This window comes from Bubalus bubalis, chromosome 16 (assembly GCF_019923935.1).
Source record: "Bubalus bubalis isolate 160015118507 breed Murrah chromosome 16, NDDB_SH_1, whole genome shotgun sequence".
Taxonomy (NCBI): domain Eukaryota; kingdom Metazoa; phylum Chordata; class Mammalia; order Artiodactyla; family Bovidae; genus Bubalus; species Bubalus bubalis.
Window position 1 is genome coordinate 46,958,673 of NC_059172.1, and position 17,110 is coordinate 46,975,782.

The 17,110-nt window shown below is 48.0% G+C and overlaps 1 protein-coding gene across 3 annotated transcripts in view; it reads left to right on the forward strand.

Moving 5' to 3' along the window:
• The window catches only part of SPON1 (spondin 1), a 363,430-nt gene extending 346,611 nt beyond the window's left edge, over positions 1–16,819 (forward strand). For all 3 annotated transcript variants that reach the window (XM_044929565.2, XM_044929564.2, XM_006054443.4), the window contains 9 exons: positions 3,766–3,967; positions 4,914–5,054; positions 5,725–5,800; positions 6,824–7,006; positions 9,250–9,420; positions 9,509–9,676; positions 10,507–10,671; positions 12,402–12,665; positions 14,124–16,819. In XM_044929565.2, the coding sequence (XP_044785500.1) occupies positions 3,766–3,967; positions 4,914–5,054; positions 5,725–5,800; positions 6,824–7,006; positions 9,250–9,420; positions 9,509–9,676; positions 10,507–10,671; positions 12,402–12,665; positions 14,124–14,287 (1,534 nt within the window). In that variant the 3' untranslated portion in view covers positions 14,288–16,819. The remainder of the gene's footprint in view (positions 1–3,765; positions 3,968–4,913; positions 5,055–5,724; positions 5,801–6,823; positions 7,007–9,249; positions 9,421–9,508; positions 9,677–10,506; positions 10,672–12,401; positions 12,666–14,123) is intronic.
• The last annotated feature ends 291 nt before the right edge of the window (positions 16,820–17,110 follow it).

A 17,110-nucleotide genomic window follows, 5' to 3' on the forward strand; every position in this document is an offset into this window, starting at 1 on the left:
GACCACCAGGGAAGTCTATCTTATCCTGAGTATTACACCATTTTAATTATCATGCTTTATAATATATTCTGATACATAGTATGGCCAGGACAACTCCTTTTCCCAGAAAAGTGATAAAAATGTAAATCCCAGATAGAAAAAATAAGATCAAATTAACAAAACACTATGTATGGGAAGACATGGAATATAAGAAAAGATGAATAAGAATTTTTATTCTGAATTAAAGAATTCCAATCATATCTAGCATTTCCTAAAGAAAACTCATATATTTTTATCATTTCCTTATTTTAAACAGCATTTTTAATTATAAAAGTAATAAATACTTTGAGGTAATTTTAAAATTAGATCTGAAGGCCAAAGCAAGTGCAAGAGCTCTATATTCATTTCCTAGATTAACTCATTTATTTCAAAAAGCATTTGAGGAGAACCTACTGCATGCCGAGTTCTAGACCAGGCCCTGGGGTACAGCTGTGAACAGGACAAAAATGGCCCTTCCTCTTTTGGAACCTAACAGAACAGAGAGAAAGAAGAAACTCCAAGGAAAGAGTGAGTTCAACATGCTCTGGGAAAGTGCACCTAAGCAATTTGAGGGGGAGACAGGAAACATTTCCTCCAGAGTATGTCACGTAAGCAAGATGCAACTGAAGGTATTAGAAAACCATCCCCAGACTTTTAGACATTCAAATTTACCATATTACTCAATTACCACATGACCGGGTGTTTCGTGCAGGGATTGGTTGCCCCAGAACTTCCTATCCCTTGAAACTTACCAAGGTCTGGAGGATACCTCACTCAGGTTACAGATCTGGCCCAAATGCACTAGCAGAAAATGATTTGTATACACCTTGTACAACACAGAAGGTTCTCAGATGGTTACAGCCTTCAGCTGGGTAGAGTATCAGGGTGGTGGGTCAGGTGAGGTTTGGTTTATGTTGGTTTGGTTTCTCCAGCTCTGGATTTCTGGGCAGAGCCGTTTTGGTCCTCTTGGGCTGTCATGATGTAGCGTCATCCACGGGGTACAGGATAGGAAAGACTCACCTGAGCCACAGTCACATGCTCAGGGAGATGGGAAGGTAACAGGTGTAGTGGTTGGTCACTATGAAAATGGAAGAGGAGCCTTCCTCTGAGGCACTGCTGGACTCCTGAGGGGTCGAGATCCAAGCAGTCCCACTCTGCCCACATGCCCATGCTCTCTGCCAGGCAGACCCCAGACCGCGTCCTGTTAATCCCTAAGTGAGCAATACCACAGCTCCCCAGGCTGCAATTCTTGTAGATACCAAGTCTTTAAAGAAGCTGCTCAAAGCAATGACCTACATACCAGAAAATGCACGCATGGGAAAAGGAAACGAGGTCCCACAATTTGTGCCTAACTGAATAGCAGACTACGTAAGTGGGGCCTTCAGCAGTCTTTAAAGGCTTCCTGACATAGCATCTCTTTTGAGGTGGCAGGTGGGTGATGTCACATGAGGAAACCAAGGCTGGAAGAGTGAGTGAGCTAACCTAATAAGTAGCAGAGCTCGTCATCACATGTCCACCTGTTCAGCTGGCCCACTGGACACCTGGCACTGGGATTCCTGCCCGCAGGGGCTCCTAGTCTAGTGGGGGTGAGCAAACAGTGAGGACAGGATCACAACCAAAGGGCACAGCTGAGACCTACACAGAGAGCGTGGAAATACAGACCAAGGGCACCGGCCTCAGTGCAGGGGATCAGAACAGCTCCCGGAAGAGGTGACTCAGAACCTGAGGCTTGGAAGATGAGCAGACCGGTGAGTCTCAAATTCGAGGCATATTAGAATCATTGAGAGGATTATTAAAACAAAATGCTGGGTCCTACCCTCCGCCCTCCCCAGAGTCTCTAAGTAAATCTGGGGTGAGGCCCAGTTATTTGCATTTCCAACAACTTCCAACACAGACGCTGCTGGTCCCAGACCACACTCTGAGGAGGAGGTCTACCTCCTCAGAGGTCCTCCTCCTCAGAGCTCCACTGAAGAGGAGCTTTCCCAGCAGAGATGAGGGCACGTGGGACCTGATGCCAAAGCCAGGCTCAGACCAGGCTCTTCCTCCACTCGGGTGCCTCCCCTCAACCTAGACTGACATCAGGCTAAAATGTGAGGTGCATCCAGGAAGGCCTCCCTCGCCTGGCCTCTATTTTCTGATCTCCATCTGACCCTTCGATGCTGCTTCACTCAGTAACATTTTGCCAGGTGCCAGGCACTGGGCTAAGGATCGGATGTGAGTTCTCATTAAACACTCACAATAACCCTTTGGGGTGGATGTTAGAGGGAATCCCCATTCTACAGATTGGGACACTGAGGCACAGAAAGGTTTGGTCATTTCAAGGATGCACAGCTCTAAGAGGTGGCGTGGGGCGTGCACCCAGGATTCCCGTCTGCTCTGCTCATGGTCTGATCCCATCCGGCCTGCCCAAGGGACCCAGTTCCACCAAGCCCAGCCAGGCCTGGAGTCATCGCTTTCAGGGGCCAGGTGAGAGCAGCCAGAAACAGCTGGTCCCAAACAGAGCAGCAGAGGGATGCCCCAAACAGCTGCCAGCCAGACCGAATAGACGAGCTGGTCCCCAGCCAAGGATTCCCCACAATCAGCAGCCTGGAAGGCGAGGGAGAGTCAAGCGAGCTGCCTTCACACCGCGGCCTCACCAGCTGCGTCTCTGAGCTCATTAACTTCTGCGTGCTTTCTTTTCTACAAAATTAGATAATAAATTCCAACCCCACAGGAGTGTCATGAGGGGCAAATAGTGTAGCTGTGCCACCAAGTGTGTGCTGAGTGAGCACAGCCCTCCCACCACGCTTCTTGGTCTCATCCAGCTCTGGCCACTCCTAGGACCCCTTCTTGGGAACGTGAAGGGATGGTGGTTGAAGAACTGCCTCTCATAGCTTGGGGGTTGTCAGCCAAAGGTCTTTGGCTCTATAACTGGGTCCTTGCTCACCCACTGGAGGAAACGGCCTGGGGACCAGCTGTGAGGTGATGGGTGAGCTCTGGTGCCAGGGCAGCACCCTGCTCTAAGCAGCCTCTGGAGGGCAATGAGGCAGCAGGCTGGGGAGATGTCCCCGATGGCACAATGTAGCTCTAAAGAGTTAAAGTGGGGGAACTTAGAAATTGATGATGAAAAGAATATGGACCTCGAACTGAGATTGACTTAGGTCTCCGTTCTACCACTTTGCGACTTTGGACAGGTCACATAACAAAACCCTCTGAGCCTCAGCTTTCCCAACCAAAGGTTGGAGTCAACAGTCCTTACCCCAGGTCTGCTCTGAGGCATCACTGAGAATGTATAAGGAAAGGCTTGGGGCACCACATGCAGTTTTTATCTGTCACATTCATCTCACATCCAGTGCAGCTGGGTGCACACCCAGCTTACAGAATTTGTTCATTCGTTTATTCAGTAACATTGGTTGAGCATCTACACTGTGCCAGGCACTGGAAATAAAGCCAGAAAGACAGAATCCCTGCTATCCCAGAGCTTATACTCCAAAAAGGAATGACAGTCAATAAGCAGTTAAGTAAGAAAATAAAACAGTAGTTAAGTGCTGAAAACACATTAAAACTGGATAGGGCGGTAGCATATGGCTCCCTCCAAGCATGGCCAATGATGGGCTCGGAGAGAGAAACCAGCCATGGCCAAAGATGGAGACCAAGAATCCCCCTTCTCTCTCTCCCTCTCATCCTTTAGCCATTGTCTGCCCAGATGTCCCTCAGAGCGTGCACCCCCAGGGCCCCAAAAGTGATGGTCTCCATATTTGTTTCCAGGAGAGCAGCACCCTCGGCTGAATTTTCAGTGGACAGGACGCGCCACTTGATGTCCTTCCTGACCATGATGGGCCCCAGCCCCGACTGGAACGTGGGCCTATCCGCAGAGGATCTGTGCACCAAAGAGTGCGGCTGGGTCCAGAAGGTGGTGCAGGACCTGATTCCCTGGGATGCGGGCACCGACAGCGGGGTGACCTATGAGGTGTGTGTGTGCCTGGAGTGGCGAGTGACAGACCTCCCTGCCCGGGACTGTTCTGGGGACCCTGGCCTCGGGGGTGAGGCTGGCTCAGGCTCTGAGCCAGATGAACTCACAGTCCAGCAGGGGAGCCCTGCAGGGTCCCATCGTCATGTACTCACAAGCTGTGTGACTCGGGCTCTGGGAAGTGCCTGTCCAGATGGTCAGGAGAGCACAGGGAGGGGGTCTGCTAAAGAGAGGTTCAGAGATAAGCGAAGGAACGGCGGGCAAAAGGCACAGAGGCTGAGAGAGAGAGAGAAGGGGAACAGAAGGAAGATGCTGTTCATTAAGCCGGACCAGATTCCCAAGGCTTCCAGACGGCCAGCCTAAGGAGTTTGGATTCTCCCGTGATTGTCAATATTTTTCAGATACGGCCAGCACACCAACTGCATCAAAATCTGGAGCCATCAGAAAACTAGGGGTAGAACAATCTAGAACAGATGTTGGTAAACTGTGGTTTGGAACCAAACCTGGAGCTTTGGAATCCGGCCTCACACATTTTGATCCCATGTTGTCTGGGGCTGCTTTCTCACTACAGATTTGACTCATTGCAACAGACACAGCATGGGCCATGAAGCCTAAAATATTTACCACCTGACCCTCTGCAGACAAACATTCACCAATGCCTGGTCTAGTAGAAGAACCCTGGATTCAGGCCAACCTGGTTCAGCTATATCCTAGCTGGAAATGGCTCTCTGAAACTTGGCATCTTCATCTGGGATTAGTCCTACTGTGTACACAGGGGAATTTGAAAGTATAGATCCACAAATGTCCATGCATAACACTTGGCATGAACCAAATTCTATAAATATAAATATCAGTTGTACTTGTTAAGTTCCTGTCAAGGTTTTTGTTCTGATCATATATCAAATTGTTAATTTCCCACTCTATCTGTGTATTTTTTCCATTGCAGTCACCCAACAAGCCCACAATTCCCCAGGAGAAAATCCGACCCCTGACCAGTCTGGACCATCCTCAGAGTCCTTTTTATGATCCAGAGGGTGGATCCATCACTCAAGTAGCCAGAGTTGTCATCGAGAGAATCGCCCGGAAGGTACTGGGTTATAGCTCACCCTGGCACAGACCCCTCCCATCAGGAGACTGGACCCCTTTCTGCTCTAGAATCATGGGGTCCCTGGTATATTTAGGATGTGGTATTCCAGGGCCTCTCAGAGTTTCTAGATGCAAATTATCCCCACAATATAAATAAGCAAAATGAACATGGAGGAATGATGTGATGCTCAACCAAATGATTTTCTCCAGGTAACTAGGCTTCATGGTAAGTGCCATAATCAATTACTAATGTCTGCCATGGGCTTCCCTGGTGGCTCAGTCAGTAAAGAATCTGCCTGCAATGCGGGAGGCGTGGGTTCAATCCTTGGTTTGAGAAGATTCCCCTGGAGGAGGGCATGGCAACCCATTCCAGTGTTTTTTGCTTGGAGAATCCCCGTGGACAGGGGAGCCTGGCGGGCTATAGTTCAAAGGGTCGCAGAGTCAGACACAACTGAGCGACTAAGCACAGCACATAGCCATGGGTCAGGAGTGGGAAGTTGTGGCTTTACTGCCACTTCTTCTTTCAGTCAGATTGTAAAAGTTGGCCCACAACTCTGCCACGGCCTAGGGTTTGTGCACAGGGTGGGCGTTCAATTTTATATCCTCCCTCATCTTTCTCCCATACAGTCCACTCTCTACTGAGGGCCCTCCAACTAAAATTCCTTTTGCAGGGCGAACAGTGCAATATTGTGCCTGACAATGTCGACGATATTGTAGCGGACCTGGCTCCAGAAGAGAAAGATGAAGGTAAGCTGCCTTCCTTTATTGCGGGTGGCAACATACATTGGGAATAAAAGATAAACTATCTTTGGGGAAAGCAATTTGCTAACATGTTTAAAAAGCCACAGAAAAATCCTTTGACTTGATGATCCCTGTTTTAGGAAAGATTTTTGCTTGGGAGATAATCGAAGTAAGGCCAAGGCTAGGCACAAAGTATCAGGGAAATGGTGAAGGCTTGACACTGGAATATGTATTCAACATTATCAGGCCTTTAAAGTGTCATGTAAATGGCATCCGCATCGGCTTCATGGGACTCAGATGACTCTCCACTATGATTCTCACACTAGCCTGTGAGGCAGGAGTGGGTCCAATCACTTCTGCAGCAAGGGAAGTCAGCCAGACCCTAGAGTCGGGAGGCAGTGGCAGAGCCCTGGCTTCAGCTCAGGGTATCTCACAGCATCTGGAGCTGAACGAGCTGGGCTCTCCTCGCTGGGCCCTGGGCGAGAAGCCCACCTCGCTGCATTTCCTCAACTGTAAGATGGGGATAATAACAGAGCCTGCCTCCTAGGGAGCTGTGGTCCTTACCACAACTGATGGGGCAGATAAAGTTCTTAGAATGATGCTGGCCAACAGTAAGTGCTCAGTGAACACTTACCACCTTAATCGCATCATTACACTGTGTGTGGGGTCCTGGGAAGGTGAGCAACAACACAGAAAAAGCCTACGCTTCCCCAAATTGCCCCATGATATGCCTGCACCCGTGTGGAAACGCTGTCTGCCGAAGTGAGGGCTGGTGTTCTGGTGTTGAGGAGAAGGGACAGTAGGAGAATCTTTCCTTACTATGAGGTTACTTCGATTTGTATTAGTGGGATGCCAAAGTACCATTTTTGAAGGGACGTGAATGGCTGCTTGCGTCACAGGAGTACCCCGCCTCCCTAAGGCTGGTCAGCCAGCAGGGATTTTCTTGTCCCCACGTGAACTTGTCCAGGGGGAGGGCCAGTCACAGCTCCCATAGGCTCCCAGGGAAAACATCTCACATACTCTTCCCAGATGACACCCCTGAAACCTGCATCTACTCCAACTGGTCCCCGTGGTCCGCCTGCAGCTCCTCCACCTGCGACAAAGGCAAGAGGATGCGGCAGCGCATGCTGAAGGCACAGCTGGACCTCAGCGTCCCCTGCCCCGACACCCAGGACTTCCAGCCCTGCATGGGCCCCGGCTGCAGCGACGAAGGTGAGGAGGCACCCCCACCAGCAGCTGGCTGACAGCAGTCCGGGGGGGGGGGGTCCTACCTGGCCATGCCGCCTCTCCCACCTGGTCTGGCAGTGCCCGCTATGGGCACTATGACCCTGACTAGACTGTCAGTGGGGACTGCCTGCCTAGGGCGACCCTCATCTCCAACGGTGTCTTGAGGGCTGTGAACACAGATGTCTCATGACATCAAAAGAATTCTTGAGATTGACTGACCACCCCCAGCCATGCAAGAAAACAGACACACGTTATCGAAGAGCTAGTAAACATGACAAATTACAGGGAGCAAGCTGCCTATTTCTGGGCCTTACCTCCAGTTTCTTTTTAAGAAGCAGGTGAACAGGTTGGCCAAGACTGAACCTAGATCCTTGCCCTAATTCTGTTATCCATGCACGGCCTGCCTCAGCCCAGGTCAGAGCCCTCACTTCCTTGCATCACAGCCTTTGGACTGATCGCAGCAGTTCTTTCCTTGTAACTGGTCAAAGGTCAGGCTTTAAAAAATCAGGCTTGAACTACACACGTGCACCACCCATGTCATGCTGGCTGAAGCTACAACATGTGCTGATTGCTGTGCAAAGGCCAGCTGCCCACCGTCCAAGGCACAATCCTCTCTCTGCCTGAACAGATCTGTACTCTGTGCTCTGATCTTAACTGTCTCAGAGGCGCAACAAGGCAGTAAGAAGGGATGGGTAGGCTGGGCTGGTTTATAGAAGGAAGAAAACCACTTCCAAGCTGAGGATAACTGAAGAGACCTTACTGCCCCCTGGCGGGTCATTCACTTTCTGGCTCTTCCTAGGGCACGGTCTTAAACAACCGCTCCTGGATACAGTGCACAGTGACTTACGGCTGTCTGTGCCCAGGAGTGAACGCTGCGTGCACAGGCAGGGTGCAAGTTGTGACAGCCCTAGCAATGCTGGAGGCACCCTCTCGTTCTTGGGGTTGAGGATGGCGGGGATGGGTGTACAGTCTGAGGCGGACACTGGGAGCTGAGGTCTTTAACCATCGCCTCCAGAGGGGAGGAATTCCAGTGGCTCCCAGGTGGTAACAATAGTTCTGAAAACGGCTGGGCTATGCCGTTGTTATTTGGTGGTCTACAGCAGCAAATTTACCAACGATTTTTAATTGTACAGTTGAGTGGTGTTACATATACACACACACACATAATTATGCAAACATCACCACCCTCCATCTCCAGAACTCTTTCCATCTCACAAAACAAACTCTAGACCTATTAAACACTAACTCTCCAGTCCCCTGACCCCCAGCCCCACGGCAACCATCATTCTGCTTTTAAAGAACTGAAAATTCTAGGTATCTCATCTAAGTGGAATCATACAGTATTTGTCTTTTTTTTGACTGGTTTATTTCATTCAGCATAATGTCCTTAGGTTCATCCTTGTTGAAGGACATGTCAGAATTTCCCTGGGTCTAACATGGGCTCCAGCTGTCTTCCACCAGCACTGTCCAGCAACACTGTCCATAGGTTCGGTAACAACACATAGCCTTCATCCTGTGTACATGTGACTGTGGATGTGTGCAAGCTGGCCTCATGCTGAGATTTCCATCCTTCTTTCTAGCCTCATCTCCCAGTGCCACACACAACACACTCCAGACAGGCTGTTGCAAGAGCCAGTCCCTTCACCTTAAATACCGATATTCTCCACCCAACCCAAGTGCCCTCCTATGTGAGATCCACCCCAGAACTCCAAGGAGCTTCTCCCCTCCAATTCCCTGGGCTTACATCTGCTGTCATATTTTCAGTACCTAGAATTAGTGCCAGTTTATGTGCCCATCTCTCTTTCTGGAGAAGATTAAAATCCATACTATACACATCTTTTTAACCTCAGTCACCACATGCCACTAAGCAGCCAGTAAATTTTGACATGAGTAAATGGATGGAAATGGATGACTTCATATCCCTCATCCTTTTTTAGAACTAAACAGGCATATATCACTCTCTTAGCCATCCAAACATCTTTCAAATATATTGTCCAGTGAAGGAGTAATCCCCAGTGCTCCATGCACCTGGAGAAAGAAATTTCCTTTAAAGAACAATTCCTGGTTTAAAAATTTGTGCCCTTTACGTTGGCTTCCATCCTCAGTTGCCCAAATCTCCCTGCATGCCAGCTGACCGTGTAGATTTCTGCCCTTGGGGGAGCTCGCTCTGAGTGGCTCGAGTCCCGGCAGCGTGCCGCCGCGGCTGCAGTGTCCGCTCCGTGTTGCAGACGGCTCCACGTGCACCATGTCCGAGTGGATCACCTGGTCGCCCTGCAGCATCTCCTGCGGCACCGGCATGCGGTCCCGGGAGAGATACGTGAAGCAGTTCCCAGAGGACGGCTCCGTGTGCACGCTGCCCACCGAGGAGACCGAGAAGTGCACGGTCAACGAAGAGTGCTGTGAGTGGGGCGCCGGGGTGGGACGGGTGCGGGGTCTCAGAGGCTGAGGCTGCCGACACGCCGCCGCCAACACCACCGGACTCCCCAGCTCCCAGCAGCTGCCTGACGACCGAGTGGGGCGAGTGGGACGAGTGCAGCGCCACCTGCGGAATGGGCATGAAGAAGCGGCATCGCATGGTCAAGATGAGCCCCGCGGACGGCTCCATGTGCAAGGCTGAGACATCTCAGGCAGAGAAGTGCATGATGCCCGAGTGCCGTGAGTGGGCATAGGGGGTGGGGGCGGGTGCGCTGGGGCAGAGGATGGAGGCCCTCAGCACTGGGTATCACCGTCGAGGCTGCGCAGGTGCAGGGGCAAATACAGGCCCCCTTCCTGGCGGGGCACTTCCCCTGTAAGATGAAAGCTATGGGTGTGTGGACATCATCCAAACCCACAGAGAGTGACCTCCTTTGAAGGAGCAATGCTGAGGTGGCAAGCTGGTGGGCTCTAGATAGCATTCACCTGTATCTGTGTTTTTATAGGACCCCAGAGTATCTTTTCCAGGGGGTATACATGTAGGCAGGTTGTACATTCCCCTTCTTCTTGTTCTGTTGGACTGGCCTGTAGCCCCATAAAGCAATACCTCTGCTCTACACACAAATGTCATAGGCCCACACATCACTACAGAGATACACACATGCACCCAAATTCATTCTAGGGATTTCAGTGCCCAAGTGTCCAAAACCACATCATTGAGCCTATCTTTTAGCGCATGGTTCTTGGGGCATGTGGAATGTTTCTGTCTCTAGTAAAGACCCTATTCAGATCCTTGGAGTGTTTCAAGTGGGGAAGTGTGTATTCGTATAGCGGAGCCACATTATGAGCTCCAGCTGGGCCAGGGGAGATGCAGGAGAATGACAAGAACAGTTAGTGGTTTGCTGAGCCACTCCTGGCTCCATAAAGGTCACTTGGGTTATCTAAACCCACTGGTCAATTTCACTTTACTCAAGGGGCCTGAGTGGGGGACAAAGGGTGGTGGGGGGGGGGGCACCAAATCAAAGAAAGCAAAGGGAGCCTGTTCTCAGTGGCAAACCTGGCTCTTGGTCTAGACACCATCCCATGCTTGCTATCCCTGTGGTCCGAGTGGAGTGACTGCAGCGTGACCTGCGGGAAGGGCATGCGGACCCGCCAGCGGATGCTCAAGTCTCTAGCCGAACTCGGGGACTGTAATGAGGAGCTGGAGCAGGTGGAGAAGTGCATGCTGCCTGAATGCCGTAAGTCCTGGAGCTCCTGGGAGCCACCTCTCCTCTTGACCAGGCCTGCATGCTGCTCATATTGCTAGGTCCTGCAGTATGACTGCTGGCTGGAGAATCCCACTACTGCCTATGAGACACCCAAACTGCTGTTAAGTCTAAACAGGAGACTTAGATGGAAAACAGCATAGGTTCAATAAAACTTAATTTTGTAGTTCCCCACTCACCCCCCCCCCCCCCAATTTAGAGGCTAGTCTGACCCATGGGTTTTCCAATTGTTTAATTCTATTCCTCCCCACCTGTGACTGTTTTATTTACCCATGACCAGAAGGTGGACATTAAACCAGTGGTCCCCTGATATGAAGACAGGCCAGCAAGTAGAGCCCTCAAAAGCCCCATACCCACCCTCATCCACTCTCAAATCTCTATGACCAGCTGAATTTATTATCTAAGAAGAGAGCCCATTTTTCTGGTTAGTCTTCCCGGAGAACTTCTCTTCAGGTGGTGGAAAGTCAGACTCGTTTGCTAGGATCTGTTTTTCTGGCTTCCTCTGAAATGCACCTGCAGCCTCTGTGCTTCCTCTCCCTTGCAATTACTCAGGCTGCCTGCCCAGGGGCAGATCCCAGCTCTGTCCCTTACTGGCTGTATAAATCTCAGCACATTATTTAGCAACCCTCTCCCTCATCTGCTCTGAGAATTAAACCATATAACTAGTACAAAGTGCTGAGCCCACCAAGGAAGTGTGAGCCTCCACAGCTCATCGGAGCTGGGGCTCTGGAATCTTGTGAGACGCTGTTACCAACTTAAACAAAACTCCATATCCACAGGGCCCAGTGAATGGAGGGAGAAGAAAAAGAACATTTATGGAACACTCACTGTGGGCCAGGAACTGGGCTGAGAGTATTATTACTTCACTCAATCCTCACAACCTAATAAAAATACTGTTATCCCTATGTTGTAGATGGGAAAGCTACCGGAGCTCCCACAGGGAGAGAAGGGCAGACCATGAACAAAATGAGTTCTTCCTAGATCCAGCCAGCCTGGCCCCCACTTTGCAGAGACAGTGCAATTTGGAATCATCTGCCTCCCTAGAAGACATCCTGAGAATCACTCAGAGGTGTTTTAGCTTTCCTCCACGTGTGTGAGATGCTGGCTTAATGAGAATTGGCTAGATCTGTTATCATGATAAGCCATGACACCACTTGCTCCTTCCCTACTGAATTTTCTGTCTCTGACTCCTGTGTTTTGACGATCATCATAAGACCTAGGATGATGTGAGAACAAGAGACGCTGTCTGGCTCTTACTGCAAAAGTCACAGTGTCCTTAGGATTTAGTCCACAGGGGTAAATGGCACCAGTGAGCTGTGCCTTCCCTCAGGGAATCAGGGTCCTTGGCTGTGGAAAGCTGGTCTGTGCCACTTAAGGCTAATTTGACAACACTCTAGAAGCTTAGAGAGAGTAAAAGGCTCCGAGCTAATCTTTAAAGTCCCTCCAAAAGCCTTTTCAAATCATAAAGGGGGCACAGTATGTGGGTTTCAATTGGGGCACCAATTCTGCATCCACTGCTTACCAACCATGTGGACTGGACAGTCAATCTGTCCCCTGGAGCCTCAGTTTCTTCTTCCATAAAAATGGTGTAACAGTCTGCTTTGCATTTTCCAGAGGCTTGTGTTGAGATGTTAAAGAACAGTTAAGTATACAGATCTTGTTTCAGATGTGAGATACACTCATGCCCTTCTGTGTCTTGCCAGCCATTGACTGTGAGCTCACGGAGTGGTCCCAGTGGTCGGAATGTAACAAGTCATGTGGGAAAGGACACATGATTCGAACCCGCATGATCCAAATGGAGCCTCAGTTTGGAGGCGCACCCTGCCCAGAGACTGTACAGCGGAAAAAGTGCCGCATCCGGAAATGCCTCCGAAATCCATCCATCCAGAACCTGCGCTGGAGGGAGGCCCGAGAGAGCCGGAGGAGTGAACAGCTGAGGGAGGAGTCGGACGGGGACCAGTTTCCAGGTACTGCCCCCAAGTATGGGCTGGCGTTCAGGGAGATGTCAAAGCAGTATGGGTCTTGTAGGAGTCTGCTGGTAAAAGAAGGGTGTTTCTAGGGAGCAGGCATTGTTATTGCAAAGGCATGGAGATACCCAAGAACAAGATACGTTCAAGTGGTAAGTGGGCTCTCGAAGAACACACAGTATAGGGGGAGGCAGGAAACCAGGCCGCAGACAGAGGACAGGGACCAGAACAGGAAAGGTCTACTGGCTGCTGAGGACTTGATCCTGCAGGTGAAGGTTTCAAGTAACAGACTGACTTTAACAGGCCTGTGTTGAGTGGTCTGGAGGTGGCAAAAACGGAAGCACAAAGACTGGTTTAAATTTTATCTGTAGACAAGGAGAAAGCTTATGTGTCCCCCTCCTTCAGTATAACTTAAGGAGTTCCAAAACTAAAAAAAAAAAATCCCACTTAGGGCTTCACTGCTGAATAAGCTGGTCCCAGCCAAGAGCACAATATCAGCAAAACAATGAAACAATAGCTGGGAATAGCTTTTTGTCTAATATCATTTCCATAGTCTAATATAAATATAAAATCAATAGCAAGTAATAAGTCATTAGCAAAACAAAAAAGTTGAGAAATATGCATTAAAATGACATATGACATAACATCTATTTAGAATGCATTCCAGTATCAAATGACAAACTTCAACAATGCAAAAACCACAATCATCTTCACACCAACCTAATATACAGAGTGCCTTTTTTTTTTTTTTTTTTTAATTAAGATCTAACCTAATCTTGGGGTCAGGGAAGTTTTCTTTGAGAAAGGCAAGTCTATTTACATGGGGAAAATAATCAATCAAAGCATTAGAGGAAGTGGTTACTTGCTCCTTGGCTGGTTGCTGCATTAATGAGCCACTACAAAACAAATGAAATCAGGCTTCTGTAGGGCAGTTACTTGGATTGACTTAGCTGGATGACTCCTGCGGGGTTTAGCTTAGGCTTATTTGAGTGGCTGCTGTCAGGTGGTGGCTCGGGTAGGGCTGGCAAGTCTAGAATGGTCTCGCCTGTGTTTCTGGGGCCTCTCTCCACATGGTCTCCCTAGCAGATAGCCACACTTGCTTACACAGTGGTGGAAAAGGTTCCCAAGGGCTTTTTTTCAAGCCATGCTTGCTCTTGTCCCATTGGCCAAAAGCAAGTCATACAGCCAAACCCAGATTCTAGGGGTGGAGGAGGAGACTCTGCTCCTTGATGGGGAAGAGCTGCAAAGTATTAATGGACCATTTTAATAGTCAATCACCTATGAGCTAACATATGTGATAAGAACTCTAATAACTTAATGAGAACTCAACAAAGTATTACATACAAGAGCAGAGAAGTCCAGACAACTACCTAGGTTTGACAGTTGTTTACTAGAGTTCAGTCTCCTTGTTCTTCCCGCCGTGTCTGCTGGCCTAATCAGGCCTTTTCATGCTTTCAGGCTGCAGGATGCGCCCTTGGACAGCCTGGTCAGAATGCACCAAACTGTGCGGAGGAGGGATCCAGGAACGCTACATGACTGTGAAGAAGAGGTTCAAAAGCTCCCAGTTTACCAGCTGCAAAGACAAGAAGGAGATCAGAGCGTGCAACGTCCATCCGTGTTAACCAGGGTACACGTGTCCCAGGGCTGCACTCTAGACCCCCAGAGGCACCAATGGCTGGATCGTTCGTTTGCTTGTTTAAGGCAGTTTAAATTGTGTACACTAGTTTTCATTTCTGCAGGGTGGTCCGCCCAGTAGTCCTGTGGATGCTAGGGCCACCCTTCTGTACACTTCTTGGTGGGCACGGACTGGGGATGGGGCTGGGGGGTGGGGGCGTGGGGCTCCCTCGTCCTTAGCCGGCCCTCCTCCAGCAGGAGTAGTGCCAGCCACCTGTGCTGAACAGAACGTGTCCCTCTCAAGCATCCACCTGGGCGGCAGGACAGAGACCCTGGCCTCCCCAACATGGAGAGGCAGCTGTGCCCGCAGCTGACCTTGTGTGTCGGTGCGAGGGCGCAGCAGCAGGGAGACTTTCCTGATTGGGTGGGAATGAGAGCAGAGTCCCCTCATTCTTGCCTGTGGCCTGCTTGCTCTTGCAGCAAACTACTGTTTGCTTGTCTCTTCTCATTTAGTGGAACTTTAGGGTCCCTGTTGAGTCTCCTCAGTCATCAACAGTTCTTGGGGAAACAGCTGGCAAACATGAAGAGAAGCACTGATGTTGGGTGGCTTTTCTTCTTTCACTGAGAAATTCTGAATCCAGTATCTTAACCCCTAATACTGGTTCCTGATACTCCAAAGGAAAGAAATGATGGCTGCTTTTTAAAAAAAATATAACCAGTTCTTACACCTGAGGTAAAACATACTGAGTCTAGAAATTATTATTCCTTTCTTTTGGGTTTTTTTTGGATATAATTCTCTTAGGAAGCCAGCCTTAGGAACCCTAACCCTAGATCCTTACTAGAACCACAGCAGCAAAACTGGCCTCTAGAGCAGTCCCAGGCTTGAGTTTTTTTAAACCTTCCAACACAGACTTTTAAATCAGCAAACCAGTTTCTAACAAGAAAACCTTTTTTTCAGTTATGCAAACATTCTGCCGAGTTTGTCTGCAGCCCACCAAGCCATTCCTTCAACAAAAATACTATCTTAGAACTTGAAAGGGTTTTTATAGTCATAAAATTTTATATGTAGAGAGAAAAAGTGTTTCAGAGACCAAGACAAATCCAGGGAGAAAGGAATGTCACAGAATCAAGTTAGCAGAAAAATCTGGTGGGAAGTCAAACTTACATACATCAGCCCTCCACACCAAGGGTCTGGTCCTCTGACACAACCATAAGGAGGGTCATGGTTTTCTGTCCCCTTCCAAACACAAGCACACCAAATTCAGGGAGACTGACTACCAAGGATTAGTGTAAAAGGACATTTTACCAACTTGAGTCCATCAGCAGTTTCTACTCACTCATTTACTGTTAAAATTACTGTTCTGCTCTTGTTGCAGGCCTTCTTTATCATGCTTAATCCAAATATGTACCATGGATGAGATGCACACAATGCTTTGAATACACTACTTTAAGAATTTGCATTGAATACTTCAGGATATTCCAAACACAACATTATATATATATATATATATGCTACAGCCTTGAATCTGTACTGTTTTAACTACGAGAGAGACTATTCAATAAAAAACTCATTGGGTCTGTCTTTTGTGTTTTAAACTAATTCAGTGTTCAGAAGGTTGGGTCTTTTTTTTTTTTTTTTAAACAATTGTTATCCATTTCAGTCATACTCAGTAAGAGATATGCCTTTTGCACCCTCATTCTGGAGGGACCACTATTCCATTCCTGAGCTTTCTGGGGGTCTGAATTGTTTTTCCAACATTATTTTTTTAATCCTTCAAGTGAACTGCTTTCTCCTCCCTTGTACAAAGCAGTACAAAATATAAATAAATAAGAAGTTTAATTTCTATTTGCACAAAAGAAAAAGCCCTGATATAGAATCTGCTTGCTTTTCCAACATTACTCTCAGCTATCTAAATGCATCCTTCCTCCCAACCCATGAAAATCAAAGTTCCACAGAGTAGCAATTTCTAAGTAACTAAGGACAAGCTACCCTAGTATCTCATGTTCTTGTTTGGTCCCTATTTGGGTAAATTTTAATCCAAATTTTGGAGACTTAAAACCAGGCAACTGGTTAATGAATAAGAATGGGTAACATGTTTCTTGTTACATAAGTGTTAACTCTTTTTTGTTTGCAAGGGGAAATTTATACAAAACGTCAAATCTCTTTCTTACCAAAGTCTTGTGTTAGGTGGTTTACAGTTTTTCTGGTTAACCAATCTTTTGGAAATAAAGACTTTTTACTACAAAATAAAATTTGTTTGGACTTCCACTTGAGATAATAAACATATCATAAGACACCCAGTAAAAACTGCCATACAAAGAACAACTATAATTGTGTGTATTTTTATCAAGGCCAAACCACTCAGACTTCAATTTACATCCACATTTTAAAATGAAAATAAGATCAGAGATATATTCCCCAATCAGACATGGGGTCACTCACCTGTCACCTTGCTGATGCATTATTTGAAGATACTCTGTTGTAACAAAAATAAATAAATCCTGGGCTTCTTCAGACCCAGAACTGAAAAAAAATTAAATGATGTTGTACTGTTTTTAATTTGGACTTTATATATTAAACATGTTTTAGACATAGTCAAGGTCTCTGTACTTATTCCAGGAAGTAAGGATATACTATACATTCTCACATGACCACAATTCTCCAATCCAGGTTAAGTCCACAGCTAAAATGTCAAGACACAAAAATCTGCAATGTCAAATTAACTTCTGTGACCTAACAAACAGCCCACATGTTTCAGTTTAAAGGAGTTAAATATTAAACTGTACTAGGACTGTGCAGTTGGCCCCCTTTCCCCTCAGAGTTAAATATT